At 37.0% G+C, this 25,587-nt stretch overlaps 1 protein-coding gene across 4 annotated transcripts in view; it reads right to left on the reverse strand.

The window, feature by feature from the left end:
- The window catches only part of LOC136026239 (NADH dehydrogenase [ubiquinone] 1 alpha subcomplex subunit 10, mitochondrial-like), a 49,480-nt gene that overhangs the window by 1,489 nt on the left and 22,404 nt on the right, over nt 1–25,587 (reverse strand). For 3 of the 4 annotated variants that reach the window (XM_065702595.1, XM_065702593.1, XM_065702594.1), the window contains exons 5-6: nt 8,333–8,503; nt 2,756–2,870 (exon numbers count right to left, since the gene is read on the reverse strand). In XM_065702595.1, coding sequence (XP_065558667.1) covers nt 2,756–2,870; nt 8,333–8,503 — 286 coding nt within the window. Of the gene's footprint in view, nt 1–2,755; nt 2,871–3,401; nt 3,430–8,332; nt 8,504–25,587 lie in introns of those variants that run through there. The other variant, XM_065702596.1, reaches the window with a different exon arrangement.

Consider the following 25,587-nt stretch of genomic DNA (forward strand, 5'->3'; position numbering starts at 1 on the left):
CCTGAGGCCAACACAGCTACGCATGTTTCTCTTCCATCCTAATTTATTGAAAGCCTCCGTCCTTACACCCTCCCAAGAAGTTTGCATTTCTCTTAAATCTTTCCTTACGACATTTTCCCGCCCCATTCGGGGATGACATATGCATAATACATAAAACACTCTTCAAATAAGAATAGGCATATTGAAGATATAAAGTTGATCAGTAGTATAGGATATATGTTTGTAGCGTATTTCTTTCTTTAAATATACTAAGTTTATTTAAGGATTAAGTATACTGAATTTCAATAAAGTATATTTAAAAAGCGTATGAAATACGCTTTCCACAGTCCAGGTCCCATACCCAAGTATTTAATAAAACTTCAAAGTAAAATAAACTTCACGATTTATTAAAGAGTGATTTTTTAAATTTACTCACTCAAGATATGCTTTTGAGCGTTATAGTTTAATTGTATAGAGCTTTTGTTAAGTTGTTTGACCCTAATAAATGAATGAATCAAACTTTTGGGCAAAAAGTTATCTCCTTAAGTAGCGCCACCTAAAAGTGGTCATTTTCACCGATATAATATGACGTGATCCAAGCAGCAAAAATGCACAGGATTTTAAACTATATTTATTTATTTATCAAACAAAATATCTACAATGTATATATATATATATATATATATATATATATATATATATATATATATATATATATATATATATATATATATATATATATATATATATATATATATATATACATATATATATATATATATATATATATATATATATATATATATATATATATATACAACAACACAATGCTCTTCTGGGCTACTCAAGAGCCTAGCTCAAGGCTATCCAAAGGAGCAGTCGAGAACACATTGGCAAACAAATATACCCAAATATCCAAAATTAATTTTAACGCAAATTTCACAAACAATCAGCCAATCAACTAACAGTAGAGTCACCCCATTACCAAAGTTCAAACTGTTATAAACAATTTCAGGTGATTCAGTGCAACATTACAAACTTAATAAGCCAACTTCAATTACAATTCCAAATTTCAAATATCATTTTGACCCTTCGTTAAAAATCCCTGAGAGGGTGTAAAGAGCGAGGCTTTGAATAAATTGGGATGGAGGAAGAGCATGCTTAGCTTTGTTGGCCTTAGGCGGCATGTAAATACATATAAATAGTATATAGTACACAATACCATAGTGCATGTAAATGAGCCGTCTAGTGGCCACACTAAAAGAGTTCTAGCAAGAATTTCAAAAGAATTATTGAACAAAAAGTTATAAATGATAGAAAACAGCACCCACTACTTACAGTTTGCCAATAATATACACACCAACAATGCTGGGAGCCTTTAGGGTGTATAAGGTAAGCTGAGCTGTACTGAAGTTCGGGTGTACTGTAGAAGCGAGTAGCACCAATTCATGAAAATGTAGGGGGGCGGGAAAGGGGCAGAAATTTATTTTTCAATGTTTATAGTAAATTAGTATAAAGATACTTAATTTATACTTTACTGTTATATTCAGTTAATGCAAACTGGGAACATTTTCACAAGCCAAATTTACAATTCGACGTTGAACGAAAAGCTATTTTAGTTGATAATTGACGTTCAAAAATAATTTAAATTATGCTCTAAGCATTGAGTGCGCCGGATTACAATTGCATTATTTTCCGATGATTCCAGGGGAAAAAGGGCAATACAAAGCCATGACTTTACGTCTATGATGTGTTTTCATAATTTTTTCGCATGCAGATACCAATCCTCCTCGTAGTTTTTAACGTTTTATCGGTATATTAGTGCAGGCGCTCATCTTCCGATTCTCTTCTTTTGCCCACGATGTGGAGATGGGGGCAAATCATCTGACGCTCCCGGTGGTTTTCCTCTAGATTTTCCAGACTCACATTTGGAGCTGGGTTGACTCTGGCTCAGCTTACAGTCACATGGCTGACCTCATTTCAGATCAAATAGTCACCATCAACGGGGTTCGAACCCCTCCTCTTACGGACAGAGAGTTACAAATCCAACGCCCAAACCGATTATAGTAGGAATCAAACAAAAATTTCAATTATCTGAGTCACAAGATATTATGCAAGTAATCTCTCTACTTCTCTGTGGCTAAATATGATCTTTATATTATAATTATGAAGCCTAAAGCAGCTTTCACACTACGTACATCATTTTCTATGCTATGTGGTTGTATACAGCAAGTATAATATCTCACAGTTAAAAAATCCACGTCAAACTAGGCTAATGTAAAAATCAATAAATCTAACATAATCATCGTCTTAAATCCTCACAATCATCATGAGCAAACTGTACAAGATTCATAACGCGGAATGGAGATTCAAGATATTATCATGCACAAAAGCCTTTGTAGGAATTTATTAATTGTAATTTTTAATTTATCTGTTAATTTATATCTTTTAATTGTAGTTAATTTTAATCTGTCAATTTTAGTGTAAAAGAATCTGTTGATACCTGATTTCTGTAGTACTGGCTACGTTACGAGTAAAATTTGCTCCGTAAAGTACATAATAAACTGTAGAATCGTAAGTTATACTAGTGTGAACAGTTCTACGGTTTAGTATGCATGAACCATAATAAACACTTGATATTATATTTTTTGCACATAGGTTTCGGCTATACTTAACCCTCCACCCCTTTCCCCCTATTGTGGTGACGGATGGAATCCTCTATTTTTGCCCTGGCATGCTGGTGTTTCCAAAAATCAGTTAATAGAGTAGAAATTACCTTGTCTTGAACAAGGTATAAGGCTTCTGCTTCGTCTACTGGCACAAAAAGTTCTGGAACCCGATGGGTAGGTATCTGAAATAGAGTTTCAAGTCTATTCTTACATGTTCCTAATCTGAAATAAAAATTAATTAATTAATTAAGAATTAAAAAAGTAATTCACAAAAAACTTATATAATTCTATTTTTCAGTAGTTACAGGGATGTAAAAAAAGAAGAAAAACAATAAAAAAAAAACTCTCAATGATTTCAGCACACTTAAAAATACGTAAGTTAAAAAGGAACTCGAGATAAAATCAAAAGAAAAGGCAAAGCAAACTAAATTAACTAATAATTTAAGTCAAGTTTTTAAGGAGGTGCTGACAACTTTCTCACAGTGCTCTTGAGAGGAGTAGGTACAAAATTATGCCTACTGCTGCTAATTTCAATCACTATCCAGCCACCCTGCCTAGTGTCCTATCATTAGCCAGGGAATTTGTAGAGTCCGCTGCTGAAAATGGATAGAATGAAGCCAGCAATGGCTCCCAAAATCGCACAAAGGAAAGGAGGTCAGTCTCCCTGACCATAAGAGGATTCCTTGCCGAAGAAAAGATCCCTGGAGGAGAAGTCTGAGGTGAAAGAAGAGTTTTATTACTAGTGTCAATGCCATGTTAGAAACAGAGCTATGTTCCTAATCTGAAATAAAAATCAATATTTGATTGTAAAATTCAAAGAGTAATGTAAAAAAAACAAAAAAAATTATAAAAGAAAAAATCTTTCAATGATTTCAGTGGACTTAAAAAGGCAAAAAGTTAAAAAGGAACTCGTGATGTAATTAAAAGAAATAGAGATAAATACAACAAATTAACTGGTAATTTAAGTCAGTTTTTGAAAGTCAGCTTCATTGGTTTTTTTTTTTTTTTGCTTGACAACGCAAGATGACATTTTTTCATGTCGGATTTATCTAAATCCATTAAGAAATTTGAATGGATTCTTTTTTTTAAATTTTTTTCAAAATTTGAACTTTTCTTCATGTCAAATTTCTTTCAATCCATCCAGAGATTTGAACGAATTCGTTTTTTTAAAGTTTTTTTTCAGAATATGAACGTTTTTTCAGGTCAAATTTGTCTGAATTAATTCAGAAATTTGAATGTGTTTGTTTTTTAACGTTTGTTCAATATTTAAACATTCTTTTTTTTCATGTCAAATTTGTCTGAATCAATTCAGAAATTTGAAGTTCTACGGTTGAATTTACTCAAGGGGGAACGATTATCTCAGATGTGCCGTTTCATGCTGTCTTCTCCACAATAATACTAAGCGTAAGATTTACAAGCTTATTCAATCTGCATATTCAATCCTATTCTCAATCTATTCTTATTCAATCCTATTCTCGTATAAAACCCATAGTAAGCTATTTCAGCAGTCCTAAGAAAATGTGTCTTAATGTATCCAAGGTCGTTCCAAAATAGCCTATCCCTATGATGTCCGCTATACTGGACGTTGAGAAAATAAATTTCCGATAAATGATTTTTAAATAGATAAATAATAACTAGCAAATAAAATATAATTAATTTACAACGCATAACCATCCGTCAAATACCCCACGAACAGATTTGCAAATGACTCCCGCTGAAATTATAGCAGTTCACATAACTGGCTTACCAGTTATATGAACTTTATTACCAATAAAGTGAACATATCACTTGATGCCTTTTTTTATGCTCTTTACGAATATAATAATCGCTTCTACCTTGAATTCAAATTTAAGCACTTTTTAACCTAACCTAAACTAACCTAAAATAAATAATTTTAGCACTGAGAAAATGTAGCATTTATTTTTCAAAAATGAGAGATAAGTCATACTTTAATTGAAATTTGTCATTTTTAAGAGCTCAAAAAGTGAATTTGTAGTAGAAGCGATTATTATATTCATAAAGAAAATAACACAAGGCATCAAATGGTATGTTTGCCTTATTGATAAGTCAGTTATATGAACTGTCATAATTTTTCGAAAATTCGTCATTTTTAAGAGCTCAAAAAGTGCTTAAACCTCAATTTAAGGTAAAAGCGATTATTATATTCATAAAGTGCATAAGAAAAAGCATCGAATGGTATATTCACTTTATAGGAAAGCCAGTTATATGAACTGCTATAATTTTACCCGACTCCCAACCCTGCTTCATTGGCGCATTTACAAATTGACCCTTTGAATTAATTTCTATCTAATTATTTTTCAATTATCTAATTTGTATTATTATCTAATTTATTATGAATTATTATTTAATAATAATTTACAATATTAGTTAATTTACGAATTATTTCATAGCTTTTCGCTTTTCTATCTATTTTATAAATTTTCTGAAATAATGCTCGTTGCTCACACTTTCTTGTTCATAAATCTTCTCAGAAAAAGAGTAAATATAAAACTCTTCAACAATTGTATACTTCATTTTACGTCTTCAAAGAGAGCATAAAATATTTAAGTCATAGAACGGTCGATGATACCTGACCACGTATCATCAACTTACATTTTTCGTGATTTTGAAAAATACAAATATAACAAACAAACAAGCGATTCTTGAGAAAAGTATTTTGTGATTTCTGAAAAGGGATCACAAAAGGATTTATGATTTCTTCGGAACAAACCATCATCTAAGAGAGAAACGAGAAGAAAAGTACTCAAAAGCTGAATTGCCTTAGGATAGGACGGCACGCATCATTTTTTCTGGGGGGGGGAGTGGCATTAATTTTTTTGATAGGTTGAATAAGAATTGCATAAAAATTCAAGAGAATAAAGTTTTTTCGGGGGGAGCGGGCCCCGTGACCCTTCCTTTTTTAATGACCTTGAAACTGATTCCAATATTTATTTCGGTACTATTGATAATAAAATTTCGAGTTACAAAGGGCACCAAAACAGAAGCTCCCTTCCCGCACTTGTACCCCTCCTATGTTAATTCATGGATGAGAATCCCGACTTCCTTCCTGTGCACGTCTCTCCCTTAGGACAACACACGATGATAATCATTACTGTTGTTGTATCATGTACCCCTATATTCAAGGATTTGTTATTGATTTACGTGATCTGTATTTGATAAAGCATCTTCAAAGAGAAAAACTTTTGAACTATATGGACTCTTTAAAAGCTGTAAAATAAAAAAAAGAAAACACGTAAAAACCACAGAATTACGGGCAAAGTAATAAATTTTGGAAGAAGACATGATCCGGGCCCCTCCCATGCGTGAACACCTTTTCTGGTGTCTTTTCTAAATAGTAATTATATTAATATATTTATTATTTTATTTATTTTATGATTCAGTCATTTACTTATTGATTTATTAATCGCTTTCAACTATATTAATTTAAAGACTTGTATTGAATTTGTACGGATCTGTAGTAGGTAAAGCATCTTTGGGAAGAAAAGCTTTTAATTTACATGGACCCGCTATATGGGACAAATGAAAAAATCATAAAAATGGTCAAATTGATAAAAACAACAGAACGAGATTAAAGGTCATGAATTTACGGAAGAGACATGATCCAAAGCCCTTTCTATGCATATGGGCCTTATTTAATGTCTTTCTAAATAACGATTTTATCAGTTTATTTCTATTTCATTTACTCATTTTACCTTACCTTAGACCTTAGATCTTCATGTGCCTCCAGAGGCACCCAAGGGGTCTAAGAAGAGTCTCCAATCGTCTCTGTAACTGGCGGCAGCGATAATGTCTTCCCACTCTGGTTGTAGGGAGGCACGAAGTTGGCGTAGTTCGCTGTTGAAGGAATGACGGAGTGTGTATTTGGGTCGTCCTCTGCGGCGGATGCTTTCGGGTAGCCAAAAGAATGCTTGCTTGGGGATTCTGGTGTCGTCCATGCGTAGTGCATGACCTAAGTAGCTCCATCTGCGTCTTTGTATGGTTTCGGTCAGGGATGGCTGGTCCGTGATGTTCCTTACATGTGCGTTTGTGACTTTCTGGGTCCAGTGAATACCAAGCAGCCTCCGGAGACAAGCGTTCTCAAAGGACTGGATTCTCCTCTCTTGGTCTTGGTTGAGATGCCAAGTTTCCGATGCGTAGAGGAGGACAGGCAGGACGTTACTCTTGAACAGGCGGAGTTTGAGCCGGAGAGAGAAAGTACTCGATCTCCATGCTTTATTAAGGCTGTTGAAGGTGATGTTAGCCTGACCAATTCGGGCAATGTCTTCTTTGGCTGTGAATCTCGTATTTTCGATGGTGCTGTCAAGGTATTTGAAGTTGACTACCTGTTCTACATCGTTGTCGCCGCATTTGATTTTCATAGGTGAGTCGCTTGTCACCATTCCTATGGTTTTACTGGCAATGGCATTAAGCCCAAATCCACTTACTTTTTGCTGAATATTCGAGAGTAATTCTTGAAGTCGTGTTTTGCAGGTTTCAAGTATTGCAATATCATCAGCAAAATCTAGGTCGCTGAGCAGGCAATAATTTAGACGTAGCCCAGTTAACTCGATGCTCCGCAATATATAATCGACGACCAATGCAAACAGTAGTGGCGATAAGACACAGGCTTGTTTCACCCTGAAGAGGATTGTGAATTTACGTGAGTTCCCCTCTGCAGTCCTCACACAGCTGGTTATACCCTCCTACATGGCCACAATGAGCTTAACTATGGTGACAGGGATACCGTGATGACGGAAAAACTTCCAAAGTGACTGGTAAACCAAAGAGTTGAAGGCTTTTTCGAAATCTATGAAGATCATATAAAGCTTATTTCGCCAGTCACAGCTCTCCTCTGAGAGCATCCGCAAGGTGAAAATCTGGTGGTTACTGGAGCGGTTTGGGCAAAAGCCATGTGTTCGTCGCGGAGATATTTGTCTAGGTGGCGTTGAATACGGGCTAGATTAATGTGAGAGAAAAGTTTACCAGGGATGGAAAGTAGGCTAATGCCGCGCCAGTTATTGCATAGGGTGGTGTCACCCTTCTTAAAAAGCTTTACGAGCGTGCTGTGGCGGTCGTCTCCTGGTGACCTCCCATTTTTCAGCTTTTTGACTGTCTTCAACATTTCATCTTCGGTAGAAGGCTTAGTGGTGATATCCAGTCTTACCCCTGAGGTTTCGGGGATATAAATTGGTTCTTCTGGGCTTGGCCTGTTTAGGATTTTGATCTCGTTCGTGATCTTGTAAACCGACCTGCTGTCGCCATTCTTTGCAGCTTCTTCAGCTTTTGCAGCCTTTGCTTCGTAGAAGCGGCGTTTATCTTCACGCACACTCTTCTTGACAGATTTGTCGATCATACTGTCTGTCTGTCTTATTATCTCATCTATCTATTTAGTTATTAACTTATTTATTATTTACGATTGTTTTATATTCATCCAAGGATCTGAAAATCCTAATCGAATTGAATTTGAAAGAATTTGTACTTGATAAAGCCTCTTTAACGAGAAACGCTTTTTAATTATACGAACACACACGAATGAAAAAAATCACAAAAAAGGGCAGATAAATAAAAACAGCAAAATTAAGGGGTAGATCACGAATTCGGGTTATACCCTTTCTATGAAGTAAGGGCTCATGGACATGCTTCATGGTCTATGTCCACGGACGTAGAAATGCTTATGGACTCACCTGTAACGTATATCATTCCATTGATGCCTGAATTCAAGTTTACGCCAGTCTTTAAATAATTGATTGTCTGGATCCAGTTGGCGATCAAAGTTGATCCGTTCAATATCTTCCACTACAACTTCTTCGTCTCCCATTTCCGTCCAATCATAGACAAGCATCTCACTGTGCTGGCTAAATTAAAGAATATTTTAAGTCACTTGGCAAAAAAAAATAAATCATACATGATTCAAACAATAACACATTGCAGAAAATAGATATATTCTATTGTGTATTTGTATCTGAATCGTCATTTTGGATTTGTTTCAAAAGCAACTACTATAGTATAGTTCATTAGATGTAGTTCATTTAGCCTTGACCATCAAACTATTCGTTAAATGACGCGACAACTTCTAGTGACTAACATCATCGAATTTTCACTGAGGACACATTTGCAATATGCCCTCCATATGGATGATCACAGACTCCCAAAAGACGCTTTACTTTGGCAGCCACTAGGAAGCCGTAGCCGGATAGTTTTAACTTTTTCGCATACTAACCAATATCATGCATAGCGCAGGTTCCGATCCCCTGATTTTCTGTCTTCAGCCAGGAGTGCAATGCGTGGTTCGGGGCAGATCATCTGGTGTATCCCGTGCCAGATTTCTCCAGGTACCCATTTAGAGCTGGGCTGACTCTGGCTGAACTTACAGAGTCATACCAATGACCCCATTCCGTGCTAAATAACCAGAAACACCCAAACTTGAGCCCCTGTCTTCAGGATTACAAGTCTAGCGCTAATCATTCGGCTAGCTGAGAAGATGCAAAAATACACTGCACCAGACTTACCAGAGGGATCTACGCAACCTGCACATCTCTGTTCCCCCCGAAAGGGGGGAGGATATCACTACACGGCAAATTTGAGGGATGATTTGCGGCTCCTCCTTGATGTCCTGGGTGCCTTAGGAGGCATTTCGGACTATTTTCATAATATTCGCTAGCTAAAGGCTTTATTCGTTACCTTGTTTTCACTTCATTTCAATTATAAATTCAAAAGCAGAGTGGTTACGCGGCAAAAAAGAGGATAGAAGTAAGAGAAAGCTTTTGCTCGTTTCTGGCCGAAAATTTTGGTCCTTATCATCAAATGTTCGGTCCAAAAAAGAAATATCATTCGTCTCTGCAAAGTTTCTAGCCTGTGAGAACAGGTTTTTAAATACAGTTCAAAATTCATCATTTATATTCATTAAGTACTTGACAATCAAGGTAAGTTATTTGGTAATAATAGCATATGCTGGCTCTTGCATTCTTGGCTTTGTTGTTTGAGCTCAGCGTTTATAATTTGAAAAGACGTTTAGGTTCTATAGAAAAATTAGTCAAATTTCGTCAAAAGCAAACGTCAAAACCAGATTTTACGTGCCCTGATGGAAGAGTGTCCTCATCTTTGTAAACTGTTTTGGGCCTAGACAAGTTAGATATCAGTGTATTTTGGTATGTAGTGTTTTAGTACTTTAAGATGATATTTTTGCCCTTCAGTGTTTTACTGCTTTAAGGTTATTTTTTGGGTTGTTCTGCCTTCCTTTCTCTTCTAGGTAGAAGCTGACCATGACCGTGACCTGCTAGCCAATGAGTGGCTAATTTGGGGATCGTGGAATCGGTATAATGCCTATACCTAGGACTTAGAAAAAGAGGAGGCAAAAGACACAACTTGTGGATAGTTCAGCTTTAGAACCAACAGTGACAATAAGTGGCTAGAGCAATGCCATTGGAGAACTCTAGTAACCTCCACTAGCTGACCATAGACGGTGAAATTAGAGTGTGTAGCAGCCATCTCCAAATTAACTATGCCAGCCTGGTGTAAGGTGAATATTGCTCGAATTCTCCGCAACTTACACCAATACTTGACAACGGAGAAGAACAAGACTGTACCCCGAGTAAATATTATTATTGGGTACAGTTTATTTGTTAATTAAAGTAGTTTTAGCAACATCTCGTGTAGATGCGAACTCTGCCTACCACGCTAACCAAATTGTTGTCCTTATGGAGGCTTGATCACCCCCCACCGGGGATTGATAGGACAGTATTTCCTGATAGAAAAATACACCACGCTTTATACGGACTTATACGTCCTTTGTGACGGGGGTCAAGCCTCAACAAAACAACAACTTGGTTAGCGTGGTAGGCAAAGTTCGTATCTACTCAAGATGTTGCTAAGACTACTACTTAACGATATCTGATTTATTTCATCATATACCAATTCAAAAACGAATGTATTCAAGCCAAAAAAAAACTAAAAAAACAAAAATAAGGTAAAAAACTACAAAAAAAAACTAAAAAAGAAAAAAAACTAAAAAAGCTAAAAAACTAAAAAAAACTAAAAAGGTAAAAACTACAAAAAAAAAACTAAAAAGAAAAAGAAAAAAACTAAAAAAAAGGTAAAAACCAAAAAAAAACTAAAAAGAAAAAAAAGGGGAAAAACACAAAAATTTATTTCATCATATACCAATTCAAAAACGAATGTATATACAGACCGGGACACCGGGACACAAATGACGACCGGAACACAGGGAATATAAATGACGACCGGGACACGGAGACACAACTACAACGGGGACGCCGGGGGGCACAGGGGGATATGTAAATGACGAAGGGGACACATGGAATGTTCGATTAGAAATCACCACCAACAAAGTTTAAGGGCAATCATTAGAATCATGAGGTATAACTAAAAAAAAAAAAACTAAAAAAAGGTAAAAAACTAAAAACTAAAAAAAAGACCAATTCAAAAACGAATGTATATACAGACCGGGAAACCGGGACACAAATGACGACCGGGACACAGGGAATATAAATGACGACCGGGACACTCAAAGAGAAATTACAGACCGGGACACAAATGACGACCGGGACACAGAGAATATAAATAACGACCGGGACACAGGGACACAACTACAACGGGGACGCCGGGGGGCACAGGGGGATATATAAATGACGACGGCGACACAAGGAATGTTCGATTAGCAATCACCATCAACAAAGCTCAAGGGCAATCATTAGAATCATGAGGTGTAGATCTGAATACGGATTGTTTTTCCCATGGAGAATTATATGTTGCATGTTCAAGAGTCGGTAAACCTGACAATCTATTTATATGCACAGACAATGGGACATCGAAGAATGTTGTATATTCGCAAGTTTTACGTAGTTAAAAACATATATATATATATATATATATATATATATATATATATATATATATATATATATATATATATATATATATATATATATATACTAGCTGTTGGGGGGGCGCTTCGCGCCCCCCCAAGCCCCCCCCGCGCGCGTAAGTCGTTACGTGCCATATTAGTTACGCGCCATTGTAGGTGTGTCCCTGTGTCCCACCTGTGAATATAGATAGATTTATATATGTGTTTCAAACTACGTAAAAATTGCGAATATACAACATTCTTGGCTTTCCCATTGTCTGTCCATATACAAAGCCGTATGTACTAATAATGACGTCATATGCAAACGCTCTTTTTACAAACAAACAAACATGCATACACACAACTCGTTTTTATATAGATAGATAGATAGATAGATACAATACAAATTAACTACGTAAAACTTGTGAATATACAACAGTCTTCGCTGTCCCATTGTCTGTGCGTATAAATAGATTGTCAGGTTTACCGACCCTCAAAGATGCAACATACAATTGTACATTGGTAAAGCAATCTGTATTAAGATCTATACCGCATTTTTCTAGTGATTGCCCTTGAGCTTTGTTGATGGTGGTTGCAAATGCTAATCGAATTGGGAATTGCAATCTTTTAAATTGAAAAAGCAGATCCGTTGGAATCATGGGAATGCGAGGAATAAGAACAGCCTCACCCTCATAAGGCCCTGTCAAGATTGTGGCCTCTATTAGGTTTTCCATTGTTTTTTTTACGGCAAGTCGCGTGCCATTGCAAAGCTTTGGTGGGTTGATATTTCTTAAAAGTATTATTGGTACGCCTATTTTTAGTCGTAGCACGTGTGGTGGAAACCCTGAAGGATCTATGGAATTTAAAAATTCAGATGGATAATTAACCGCTTCATTTGGTTCCAAAATACAAATTAACTGCGTAAAACTTGCGAATATACAACATTCTTCGCTGTCCAATTGTCGCTGCATATAAATAGATTGTCAGGTTTACCGACCCTCGAACATGCAACGTACAATTGTCCATGGGAAAAACAATCAGTATTAAGATCTATACCACATTTTTCTAATGATTGACCTTGAGCTTTGTTAATGGTGATTGCAAATGCTAATCGAATTGGGAATTGCAATCTTTTAAATTGAAAAGGCAGACCCGTTGGAATCATGGGAATGCGAGGAATAAGAACAGCCTCACCCTCAAAAGGCCCTGTCAAGATTGTGGCCTCTATTAGGTTTTCCATTGTTTTTTTTTACGGCAAGTCGAGTGCCATTGCAAAGCTTTGGTGGGTTTATATTTCTTAAAAGTATTATTGGTACGCCTATTTTTAGTTGTAGCACGTGTGGTGGAAACCCTGAAAGATCTATGGAATTTAAAAATTCAGATGGATAATTAACCGCTTCATTTGGTTCCAAAACTGTGTCGACTGACTTGTAAAGGACTGCCTGGTCTCGAATCTTGGTCAAAACAATATTGTTGATTTCGTGGACGTCTATATTTTTGGGTGCGAGAATCGCTCTTTCACTTAGCCATTTATTATTTTTATAATTTTTTAGAATATTCGGAAATACTTTTTCAATCAATTCATTTTTGGACGTCACTAAATTACAGAAATCAGCAGGTAGTTGTATACGTCCTGAAATTGAGTCTACTGGGAGCTTTCCGTTTCCCATTGCCAGCAATTGATCTGAAAATGTTTGACCAGAGTCATCGTTTTGCAATCGGACACGCATATTTGTAGTTAATTTTAATGTTTTTACGTGTGCCCATAAATTAGAATTTTTCAGGCAAGCATTCATTTCGTCTGCAGGAGTTGATCTAGGTATTATAGGTAATGTTTGCCTGAAATCTCCCGCAAGCAATATTAATGTGCTGCCAAAGGGTTTCGACTTCCCTCGCAAATCTTTCAAGCATTGATCCAGAGCCTCGAGCGATTTTTTGTGTGCCATTGTGCACTCATCCCAAATAATAAGTTTGCATTGCATCAATACTTTACCCATCCCAGATGATTTGGAAATATTGCACGTGGGAGTTTCTGTAGAATGCAAGTTCAGAGGCAATTTCAAAGCGGAATGAGCAGTTCTTCCACCAGGCAGCAATGTTGCGGCTATTCCGGACGACGCAATTGCCAACGCTATATCATTTTTTGATCGAATTGATGCCAGAATCAGTTTTATCACAAACGTTTTACCAGTACCTCCTGGCGCATCCAAAAAGAAAATTTCTCCAACGTTGTTATCGACACAATGCATTATCGTATCATAAATGTCTTTTTGTTCCGACGTTAACTTGGAAATGTTATTTTGTACATACGACAATAGATCACTCGTACTGGAACTTTGTTCACGATCCAATTCTACACATGTCGAAACAGCAGCGATACGGTTAGGTGAAGGCATTCCCAAATCCTGAAGAGGTTTGTTTGCCATACGTACGCACAAATCTTCTATAACAACTAAAGTGTAGTTATAAATTTCTGATGTAAAATCAAAAGTCATATCTGACGTCTCTAACTGTTTTCGATGGAGTATATCTTCGGACATTTTTGACTTATATTTTTCCCATAACTCTGTAGGAGCTGATGGAGAGCAAGTTGTTAAAATGATGCCAAACAATGCACGAATTTGACTTGGGGTTGACGTTTCGCACGCGTCATTGATGCAGTTATCCCAGTGTTGGTCATTCTCCAATAAATTCAGAGCAAGGCATGCACTACGGTAAGTGTCATGTATAGTACCATTTACAGTCCTCAAATACTCAAAGGATGTCGGACCGGGTACATTCACCAAAAGCAGGCGTAGAAAGAAGCATTCATGTTGATTGGGGTGAACGGTGTAGAGTCTTCCTATCGTGGTATCTTTGAAGATGGTAGGTTGGCCGTCGACTGACTTACCCTGTTTTCGACGTTCAAATACTTTATTTTTAGTATTCCACGTGTAATACGAAGGCACTTCAGTATACAGCAGTTTTTTTGCAAAAGAATCATTTTTGCAAAGCGAAAAAAAAGCTGTTAATATTGTATCCGGTGGATTCAGGACTCTTTGTTGCACGTTGGTTTCCGTGAAATAAACACGTTGACCATTCTGTAAATGTACCGCTAAGTGAACAACAGCTGGACTACGTTCATGTATCGGAAATGAAAGAATTCGCCAAACAGCTTCATTACTGCTTATGTATCTTCCAGCCTGATATTGTACGATTTCATCGAAATCTTTGATTTCGGGCTGCAAGCCAAAAACTGCCATGTCACTGCCTTTGTTGACGTATTTACATATGTATTTGATTGCCTTTACGGAGTTACAGTATTCAACGTTTATGTGTGCATTAAATGTTTTTGATAATAATGGGGAATATGGAACAACCCACTGGTTATCTACTTCGATGGTGGTACCGTTACGCTTCTTTATTATTGCTGTTTTACCGCCATCTTCAGTAGATCTTCTTCTATATTGTGGGTAACCATCATTGCCAGTAATTGTGTTTGATACTAAAAGTCGAGGATATTGCTTTGTGCACCTTCCTTTGGCCATGCATGGTGAATTTTCGTTCAGTGCACCGCAAGGTCCATGTATCATATTTTTTACAATAATATCATGTAACCCCTTATCGACATTTTTATCAGGTATTTCAGCGGAAATCACATCATCAATTTCGTTCCAAGTAATTTTTTTATGTAGCCAGATTAGTATATGTGCGTGTGGCAAACCTCGTTTTTGCCATTCCACTGAGTACATCCAGCATCGCACTGACCCAAACACTTCAAGTTTTACAATGTAGTTTATCAGTGATTTCAACTTTTGCCGGAAGACACGGGCCGTAATGTCATGCCTATGAACCGCCGATTGTCCTTGAAGTAAAAGCTGCAGTATCTCGTCCCAAGATTGATTACATGTAAATGTAATAAATAAATCTGGACGACCATAGAGACGAACATACGCAATAGCATCTTGAGCATATTCATGAATATGACGGGGACTGCCAGCATATGACGAAGGTAAAATTGTTAATCTTCCAACGTTTGTGGTATTACCGTCATTTATAACTGCATCTCGCAAATGAATGTATTGTTCAGAGCGGAGCTTGGTCTGATTCAGGCGGATATATAGCAAACGTTCTGATTCAATTTTAGCATACATATCAACGACGAATTGGTGAAACAATTCACGGCATTTTAAAATATAATTTTCTTCATCCTGCCGAATCATTAGTCTATAGGAATAATAATGCATTGCACTGCATTTCTTATTCATTTCTTTGTTAGTGGCTGGATTCATCAATTTAATATTAAAGTGATAGCCGTCGGCTCCATCCCAAAAAATGATAGGATATTGTAGGGCATCGTAGCATCGATGAGTTTCAGCAATTCTTAACAACTGAGCGTTTCGCTTATGAAGAATAATATCTCGAGGTAAAAACTGATCACCGACCATAACGATTGCCACTTCGTCGATAGTTGGAGCATTGTATCTACGCACATGTTGGCCAGGAGGCGTTTTGTCAGCGGAAATAACAATTTTATGCGTACCAGTAGGCATCAAATCGATGGCTGTTTTGAACAGACGCACTAAATTATTATTTTCGTGGAAAAGATGTTGCAATTGGAAAACGATTGTCCTTTCAACATCGGGAGAAATTTCGCAACGTGCATTCAATTCAGAATTTCTATCACTGATGAAGTACAATTGTAAAAATTTATGATTCTCGCCTGAGAATGGTAGAAGGGACCCTGCTCTATGATAAATTTGCCCTTTTACTTTAAAAATAGACATAAATTGATCTGGATTTTCGATTTGGGCTCCAAACGACGTCATTTGGAAACATGAGTTGTATTTTCTGATTTTTGACAAAAAACGCTTAGATTCTGACGTAGTTCCAGTAAGGAAAGTCTTCAATGGCTCTGGTGGTGCAGCCAATAGAGGAAGTTTAACTTTTCCTGAGGCGCAACACATTCCCATTGTTTCACCATTGAATTTCAAGGCCTCGCAATAGGGACAAATTTTAGACATTGTCCCGATTTGAACACATCTACTCAAGCTATAATCATCGACTGGGTTGTACCTGAATGCCAGGCGATAACTTTCAGGTTGCTCTGATTCCTCGGCACGCTTTCTTTTCTTACTTTCTCTATCAGCAGCAAGCCTGATTTCTTGCTGTTCTTGTGATTCCTCGGCACGCTTTCTTTTCTTACTTTCTCTATCAGCAGCAAGCCTGATTTCTTGCTGTTCTTGTAATTCCTCGGCACGCCTTCTTTTTTCACTTTCTCTTTTAGCAGCAAGTCTGCTTCCGCGTTGCTCTGGTAGTTCCTCGGCACGCTTTCTGTTCTTTCTTTCTCTATCAGCCTCAAGCCTGTTTCCTTGCTGTTCTTTTGATTCCTCGGCACGCTTTCTGTTCTTTCTTTCTCTATCAGCCTCAAGCCTGTTTCCTTGCTGTTCTTTTGATTCCTCGGCACGCCTTCTTTTTTCACTTTCTCTTTTAGCAGCAAGTCTGCTTTCGCGTTGCTCTGGTAGTTCCTCGGCACGCTTTCTTTTCTGACTTTCTCTATCAGCAGCAAGTTTTTTGGCATAGACTCTTTGAGCATCTTCATCGGCTTTTGGCATGGTAAGTTCATCAGTCATTGTAAACTTAAACATTAATAGATTTCTACGTGAACATATTTCTTAAATATCTTGAATGACGTCACCGTCAAAGCAAAAATGACGACAACTAATTTCATGACGTCAGTCAACACAGAAACATGACGTCACCTGATCCACAGACAGACACACAGACAGACAACTTATTTTTATATATATAGATATATATATATATATATATATATATATATATATATATATATATATATATATATATATATATATATATACTAGCTGTTGGGGAGGCACGAAGCGCCACCCCAACACCTAGTTGAGGGGGGCGCTTCGCGCCCCCCCCCAAGCCCCCCCGCGCACGTAAGTCGTTACGCGCCATTGTAGTTGTGTCCCTATGTCCCACCTGTGAATATATATATATATATATATATATATATATATATATATATATATATATATATATATATATATATATATATATATATATATATATATATATATGTGTGTGTTTTTAACTACGTAAAACTTGCGAATATACAACATTCTTTGCTGTCCCATCGTCTGTGCATATAAATAGATTGTCAGGTTTACCGACTCTTGAACATGCAACGCATAATGGTCCATGGGAAAACAATCCGTATTCAGATCTATACCTCATGATTCTATTGATTGCCCTTGAGCTTTGTTGATGGTGATTGCTAATCGACCATTTCCTTTGTTGCCGTCGTCATTTATATATCCCCCTGTGCCCCCCGGCGTCCCCGTTGTAGTTGTGTCCCTGTGTCCGGGTCGTCATTTATATTCCCTGTGTCCCCGTCGTCATTTGTGTCCCGGTGTCCCAGTCTGTGATTTCTATCTGAGTGTCCCGGTTGTCATTTATATTCGTCAGGATATTGTAGGGCATCGTAGCATCGATGAGTTTAAGCAATTCTTGTCAACTGATTGTTTCGCCTATAAAGAATATTATCTCGAGGTAAGAACTGATCACCGACCACAACGATTGCCACTTTGTTGATAGTTGCGTATCAGGAGGCATCAATTCGATTGCTGTTTTTAAGCAGAAGCACTAAATTATTATTTTTGTGGAAAAGATGATATATATAATTATATATATATATTTTCTTTTTAGTTTTTTTGTAGTTTTTACCTTTTTTAGTTTTTTCTTCTTTTGTATTAATGCTAAAGCCAAGGTTCAAACCTGGAGCCTCTCGGACCTAGAACCTGAAACATAACGCTTTACCAACTCAGCTACTTCGGCGTGAATACATTCGTTTTGAGCAGCTTCCTCGGGTGTTGCCATTGTAGGTTCTTCAGTCATTTTACAATTAGAAATTTCTCTTTCAACGGTCTTCTTACAATTAAAAATTTGTCTTTGAACGATATTCTTAAATACCTGTGTCCTGGTCGTCATTTATATTGCCTGTGTCCCGGTCGTCATTTGTGTCCCGGTATCCCAGTCTGTAATTTCTCCTTGAGTGTCCCGGTCGTTATTTATATTCCCTCTGTCCCGGTCGTCATTTGTGTCCCGGTCTGTAATTTCTCTTTGAGGGTTTTTTCTTTTTAGTATTTTTTAGTTTTTTACATTTTTTCTTCTTTCAGTTTTCTTTTTCTTCTTTATTTTTCAGCTTCACTATGAAATACATATCGCCGAACCTTTGTTTTTTTAACTAAAATCTGGTAGGCATTGATGACCTTATCCAAGTCAAGATCCCAAACCCAATCATCATCGCTATCATTTTCAGTTTTGATATGTTTTGACTCTCGCTGTCCAGGTGGATCTTCATCTAACTGCGCGGTTTTGCGTTCTTTAGCCTCAAGCCTGTTTCCTTGCTGTTCTTTTGATTCCTCGGCACGCTTTCTTTTCTGACTTTCTCTATCAGCAGCAAGTTTTTTGGCATAGACTCTTTGAGCATCTTCATCGGCTTTTGCCATTGTAAGTTCATCAGTCATTTTAAACTTAAACATTAATAGATTTCTACGTGAACATATATGTCTTAAATATCTTTAATGGCGTCACCGTCATAGCAAAAATGACGACAACTAACTTCATGACGCCAGTCGACACAGAAACATGACGTCACCTGATCCACAGACAGACAACTTATTTTTATATATATAGATAGATATAATTCTAAAATTGTCAGGTAATTTTCTATTTTGAAATAAAAACTAAAAATTATTGCTCAGACAACATAAATATTTTTGATATTTACATAATAGCTTTAGTGGTTCTGGACTGAAAACTAAATATGCTAATCAAATTGGGAATTGCAATCTTTTAGGTTGAAAAGGCAGATCCATTGGAATCATGAGAATGCGTGGAATAAGAAAAGCCTCACCCTCAAAAGGCCCTGTCAAGATTGTTGCCTCTATTACGTTATAACAGACATAACACGTCATTTGTGTCCCGGTGTCCCGGTCTGCAGTTTCGTTAGTCGACAAACATGACGTCGGACGACAAACAACTTCATGACGACATACAGCTCAATCCTTATAATGACGTCAGTCGACAAACATGACGTCAGTCGACAGACAGACAAACAACTTATTTTTATATATATAGATAGATAGATATATATAAAAATAAGTTGTCTGTCTGTGGATCAGGTGACGTCATGTTTCTGTGTCGACTGACGTCATGAAGTTAGTTGTCGTCATTTTTGCTATGACGGTGACGTCATTAAAGATATTTAAGACATATATGTTCACGCAGAAATCTATTAATGTTTAAGTTTAAAATGACTGATGAACTTACAATGGCAAAAGCCGATGAAGATGCTCAAAGAGTCTATGCCAAAAAACTTGCTGCTGATAGAGAAAGTCAGAAAAGAAAGCGTGCCGAGGAATCAAAAGAACAGCAAGGAAACAGGCTTGAGGCTAAAGAACGCAAAACCGCGCAGTTAGATGAAGATCCACCTAGACAGTGAGAGTCAAAACATATCAAAACTGAAAATGATAGCGATGATGATTGGGTTTGGGATTTTGACTTGGATAAGGTCATCAATGCCTACCAGATTTTAGTTAAAAAAACAAAGGTTCGGCGATATGTATTTCATAGTGAAGCTGAAAAATAAAGAAGAAAAAGAAAACTGAAAAAAGAAAAACTGTAAAAAACTAAAAAAATACTAAAAAGAAAAAACACTCAAAAGAGAAATTACAGACCGGGACACAAATGACGACCGGGACAGAGGGAATATAAATAACGACCGGGACACTCAAAGAGAAATTACAGACTGGGATACCGGGACACAAATGACGACCGGGACACAGGGAATATAAATGACGACCAGGACACAGGTATTTAAGAATATCGTTCAAAGACAAATTTTTAATTGTAAGAAGACCGTTGAAAGAGAAATTTCTAATTGTAAAATGACTGAAGAACCTACAATGGCAACGGTACCACCATCGAAGTAGATAACCAGTGGGTTTACGGCCAACCTACCATCTTCAAAGATACCACGATAGGAAGACTCTACACCGTTCACCCCAATCAACATGAATGCTTCTTTCTACGCCTGCTTTTGGTGAATGTACCCGGTCCGACATCCTTTGAGTATTTGAGAACTGTAAACGGTACTATACATGACACTTACCGTAGTGCATGCCAAGCTCTGAATTTATTGGAGAATGACCAACACTGAGATAACTGCATCAATGACGCGTGCGAAACGTCAACCCCAAGTCAAATTCGTGCACTTGCTCTCCATCAGCTCCTACAGAGTTATGGGAAAAATATAAGTCAAAAATGTCCGAAGATATACTCCATCGAAAACAGTTAGAGACGTCAGATATGACTTTTGATTTTACATCAGAAATTTATAAATACACTTAGTTATTATAGAAGATTTGTGCGTACGTATGGCAAACAAACCTCTTCAGGATTTGGGAATGCCTTCACCTAACCGTATCGCTGCTGTTTCGACATGTGTAGAATTGGATCGTGAACAAAGTTACAGTACGAGTGATCTATTTCGTATGTACAAAATAACATTTCCAAGTTAACGTCGGAACAAAAAGACATTTATGATACGATAGACTCAATTTCAGGACGTTTACAACTACCTGCTGATTTCTGTAATTTAGTGACGTCCAAAAATGAATTGATTGAAAAAGTATTTCCGAATATTCTAAAAAATTATAAAAATAATAAATGGCTAAGTGAAAGAGCGATTCTCGCACCCAAAAATATAGACGTCGACGAAATCAACAATATTGTTTTGACCAAGATTCGAGACCAGGCAATCCTTTGCAAGTCAGTCGACACAGTTTTGGAACCAAATGAAGCGGTTAATTATCCATCTGAATTTTAAAATTCCATAGATCTTTCAGGGTTTCCACCACACGTGCTACAACTAAAAATAGGCGTACCAATAATACTTTTAAGAAATATCAACCCACCAAAGCTTTGCAATGGCACGCGACTTGCCGTAAAAAAAACAATGGAGAACCTAATAGAGGCCACAATCTTGACAGGGCCTTTTGAGGGTGAGGCTGTTCTTATTCCTCGCATTCCCATGATTCCAACGGATCTGCCTTTTCAATTTCAAAGATTGCAATTCCCAATTCGATTAGCATTTGCAATCACCATTAACAAAGCTTAAGGTCAATCATTACAAAAATGTGGTATAGATCTTAATACTGATTGTTTTTCCCATGGACAATTGTACGTTGCATGTTCGAGGGTCGGTAAACCTGACAATCTATTTATATGCAGCGACAATTGGACAGCGAAGAATGTTGTATATTCGCAAGTTTTACGCAGTTAATTTGTATTGTATCTATCTATCTATCTATCTATATAAAAACGAGTTGTGTGTATGCATGTTTGTTTATTTGTAAAAAGAGCGTTTGCATATGACGTCATTATTAGTGCATACGGCTTTGTATATGCACAGACAATGGGAAAGCCAAGAATGTTGTATATTCGTAATTTTTACGTAGTTTAACTCCTGCAGACGAAATGAATGCTTGCCTGAAAAATTCTAATTTATGGGCACACGTAAAAATATTAAAATTAACTACAAATATGCTTGTCCGATTGCAAAACGATGACTCTGGTCAAACATTTTCAGATCAATTGCTGGCAATTGGAAACGGAAAGCTCCCAGTAGTGGGAAAGCCAAAAATGTTGTATATTCGCAATTTTTACGTAGTTTGAAACACATATATAAATCTATCTATATTCACAGGTGGGACACAGGGACACAACTACAATGGTGCATAACTAATATGGCGCGTAACGACTTACGCGCGCGGGGGGGCTTGGGGGGGGGGGGGGGGCGCGAAGCGCCCAATCAACTAGGTGTTGGGGTGGCGCGAAGCGCCACCCCAACATCTAGTATATATATATATATATATATTCACAGGTGGGACACAGGGACACAACTACAATGGCGCGTAACTAATATGGCACGTAACAGCTTACGCGCGCGGATGGGCTTGGGGGGGGGGGGGCGAAGCACTCCCACCAACTAGGTGTTGGGGTGGCGCGAAGTGCCACCCCAACAGCTAGTATCTTATATAATCTAGTTGGTATTATAAAGCTATCCCTAACTTTTCAGGATCAACATACCATAGATGACATTCCATTAGTTATTACGAAACTATCTCATTGTTTTACATTCTTGTTCGTGCTTGTTTCTTCACCATCAGTTAAATGATGAAGTTGTCAGCCTATCGAAGTTTTTAAAACGGTATGTTCAAACAAGAACGCAATCAGTTACCACATGACCAAAGGCTATTTCTCAGCGTTGAAAACAACAACTACAAAATAATATCGAAAGAAGGGACTAAATTGACTTTGCAGCCAGTTAAACTTTATCCTTTTTAATCGAAGACATCGTGACGGATGAAAACTTGGAACAATATCTTATATAATCTAGTTGGTATTATAAAGCTATCCGTAACTTTTCAGGATTAAAATACCATGTGACACTAATTATTACGAAACTACCTCATTGTTTTACGCCAAAGTTTGTACCCGTTGCGTAAACACTTAATTCTGTCAGATTTAAGGAGATCGAATATAATGTGCACCAATTTGCACAAATTTCTAGCCCAAAGCGAACAGATTCTTACTTACAAGTCCCTCTCCCGTGATAGACATCAAGTTCACCGGAAACAAATAAATGGGTACACCAAAATAGCAAAAGTTGCAAACCCCTCATCGCTGAAGATGATTGCAGTCCAAAAGCCGATTATTACTTACAAGTCCCCTACATGTCTTACCACTGGAACCAAATTGGTTTAACCATCAAATACACCGGAAACGAATAATAGGTACACCAACTAGCAAAAGTGGCAAACCCCAGATTGCCGAAAATGATTATGAGCTAACAGCCATTTCTCGCTCAAAGTGAACCGATTCTTACTTATAAGTCCCTCTCCCGTGATAGGCATTAAGTTCACCGGAAACAAATAAATGGGTACACCAACTAGCAAAGTTGCAAACTCCTCATCGCTGAAGTTGACTGTAGCCTAACAGCAGATTATTAATTACAAGTCCCCTACATGTCTTATCACTGGAACCAAATTGGTTTTACCATCAAATACACTGGAAACAAATGATAGATTCACCAACTAGCTAAAGTTGCTAACCCCTCATTGCCGAAGGTGATTATTACCTAACAGCCGACTGTTGCTTACAAGTCCTCTATATGGCTCACAATTTGTATCGGCCTAGATTTCGTTTCAATGTGTACCTTACTACTGAAGTTGTCAACCAATTGAAACTTTCAAACTGGTATGCCTCATGAAGGAATTTTTGTACCAAAAAATGGATGTCATATACTTGGATCAGCTCATCAAGAGCTATCGATTGCCGTCAAAAAAATTCTATCTGCCTCAGTTCAAAAGTTGATTTTTTTTGTCGTAGGCCAACTTTCTAACGTCACCACTTAGAAAGGAGCAAAGGAAAAGCTCCAATTTCTTTAGCAATGAGAGAACTTTTAAAGTTTATTAGGCACATCTGATACCATTTCTCTACCGCAATCCCAAGTCCAAGCAGCCGAATGATAAATTTAGCTGAAATCACGAACAGAAATGGGTAGAAACAATAGATGGCAGCACTTTCAGACCCGTGGGAAAATGCCACATTTTTGCTTCTGTAAATTTTTCTATTTATCACTCAAAGAAGATATATTGGCTGTGGGGCCGGGTAACTACCGCATATATTTAACATTTATACGTTTTAGTCCATCTTCAATTTGGAAATGGTGCCTGCCTACTTGCCTGCTACAACGAAGCTTTCCACTCGAAAGCAGCACCATAGGCTCTGGCTCGTGGACAAGCAATAACCATCCTTTTTGGCCCCAGGCAAGAGTTCTGTGGAGCTTTCCAAAATGTAATGTCATATTCATCAATCCGGCCTGAGGTCCACACTTTCCGTAAAAACCGCACAGGTTAGATCCTTACCAGTTTCCAAGAATAAGCTAAGATCGGTGGCATAGGAAAAAAACAAAAAAGACGGGACAAAACCAAAGTGTTACTCTCACAACACAATGAAACGTAGGGGAAAAGTCAGCCATAAAAAAAAAAGAACCCGGCACCAAACTACTTGAAAAGATGTAGCCCCCCTTTGAAAGTGTAGTTATCTTTGGGAATCATTAATGTTTGGATTTTTTGGACAAAAAGTATTATCCAATTTAACTATTAGTTATGCTTATTTATTTTCACGTTTCAACGTGTTAAAACTGACAAAAACGTGATACTGGCACACAAACTTCATAATTCTGTAACAACCAAATAATTTTTTAAAGAAAATCAGTTTTTTTTTAGGTGTGAATAGAGCTAGATAGGTCCAGGGGGTCAAAATATTTTTATTTTCATGTTTTTGGTACTCCAAGTGCTAACTATGAAAATTTAATCTTTTTATTAATAAAGTTTAAAATTTCTTATTTGTAAGTGTAGATGGTGGATGAATGAAGATATTAGTTTTAGAAAGCAAAGATGTTGGTACCATTGAGAAGAGACGGGATTTGAAAAAGACATATTGTATAGTTATGATACTAAGAGAGAAACTAAAGCCCCAATTAAAAAGCCCGAAGATATTAAAATTTTAAATTGCAGATTGCACACATGTCATAAAATGAAGTTTATTGGTAACGGATTTTAACATATCAAATACTAGTTTTCTTAATATTTATAAGACATTTTCATCTAAAGTAAAAAAGTTTCCAAATTTTACCAGAGGCTGTTAGCACATTTATAAAATGGACGTCAAGTTAAGGTTCATTAATAAAAGATTTCGAGATATTAAATATTTGGTTTTCTTAACATCTTTAACACTTGTTGTTTTGAGTCACAACCATGTTCAGATTTTAACCAGTAATCAGATGCCAGTTTTTGATTGACAGAGCGGTAATTTATCATAATCAGATATGTACGGGGAAGTGGGATCTTGGGGTTTAGGCTTTCACAAAAAACTTAAAATGATTTTTTAAGTAATTTATCGGTTTTGCATTTTACTGTGAATTTATCACCACATAAA

Source organism: Artemia franciscana, chromosome 4 (assembly GCF_032884065.1).
Source record: "Artemia franciscana chromosome 4, ASM3288406v1, whole genome shotgun sequence".
Lineage (NCBI taxonomy): Eukaryota > Metazoa > Arthropoda > Branchiopoda > Anostraca > Artemiidae > Artemia > Artemia franciscana.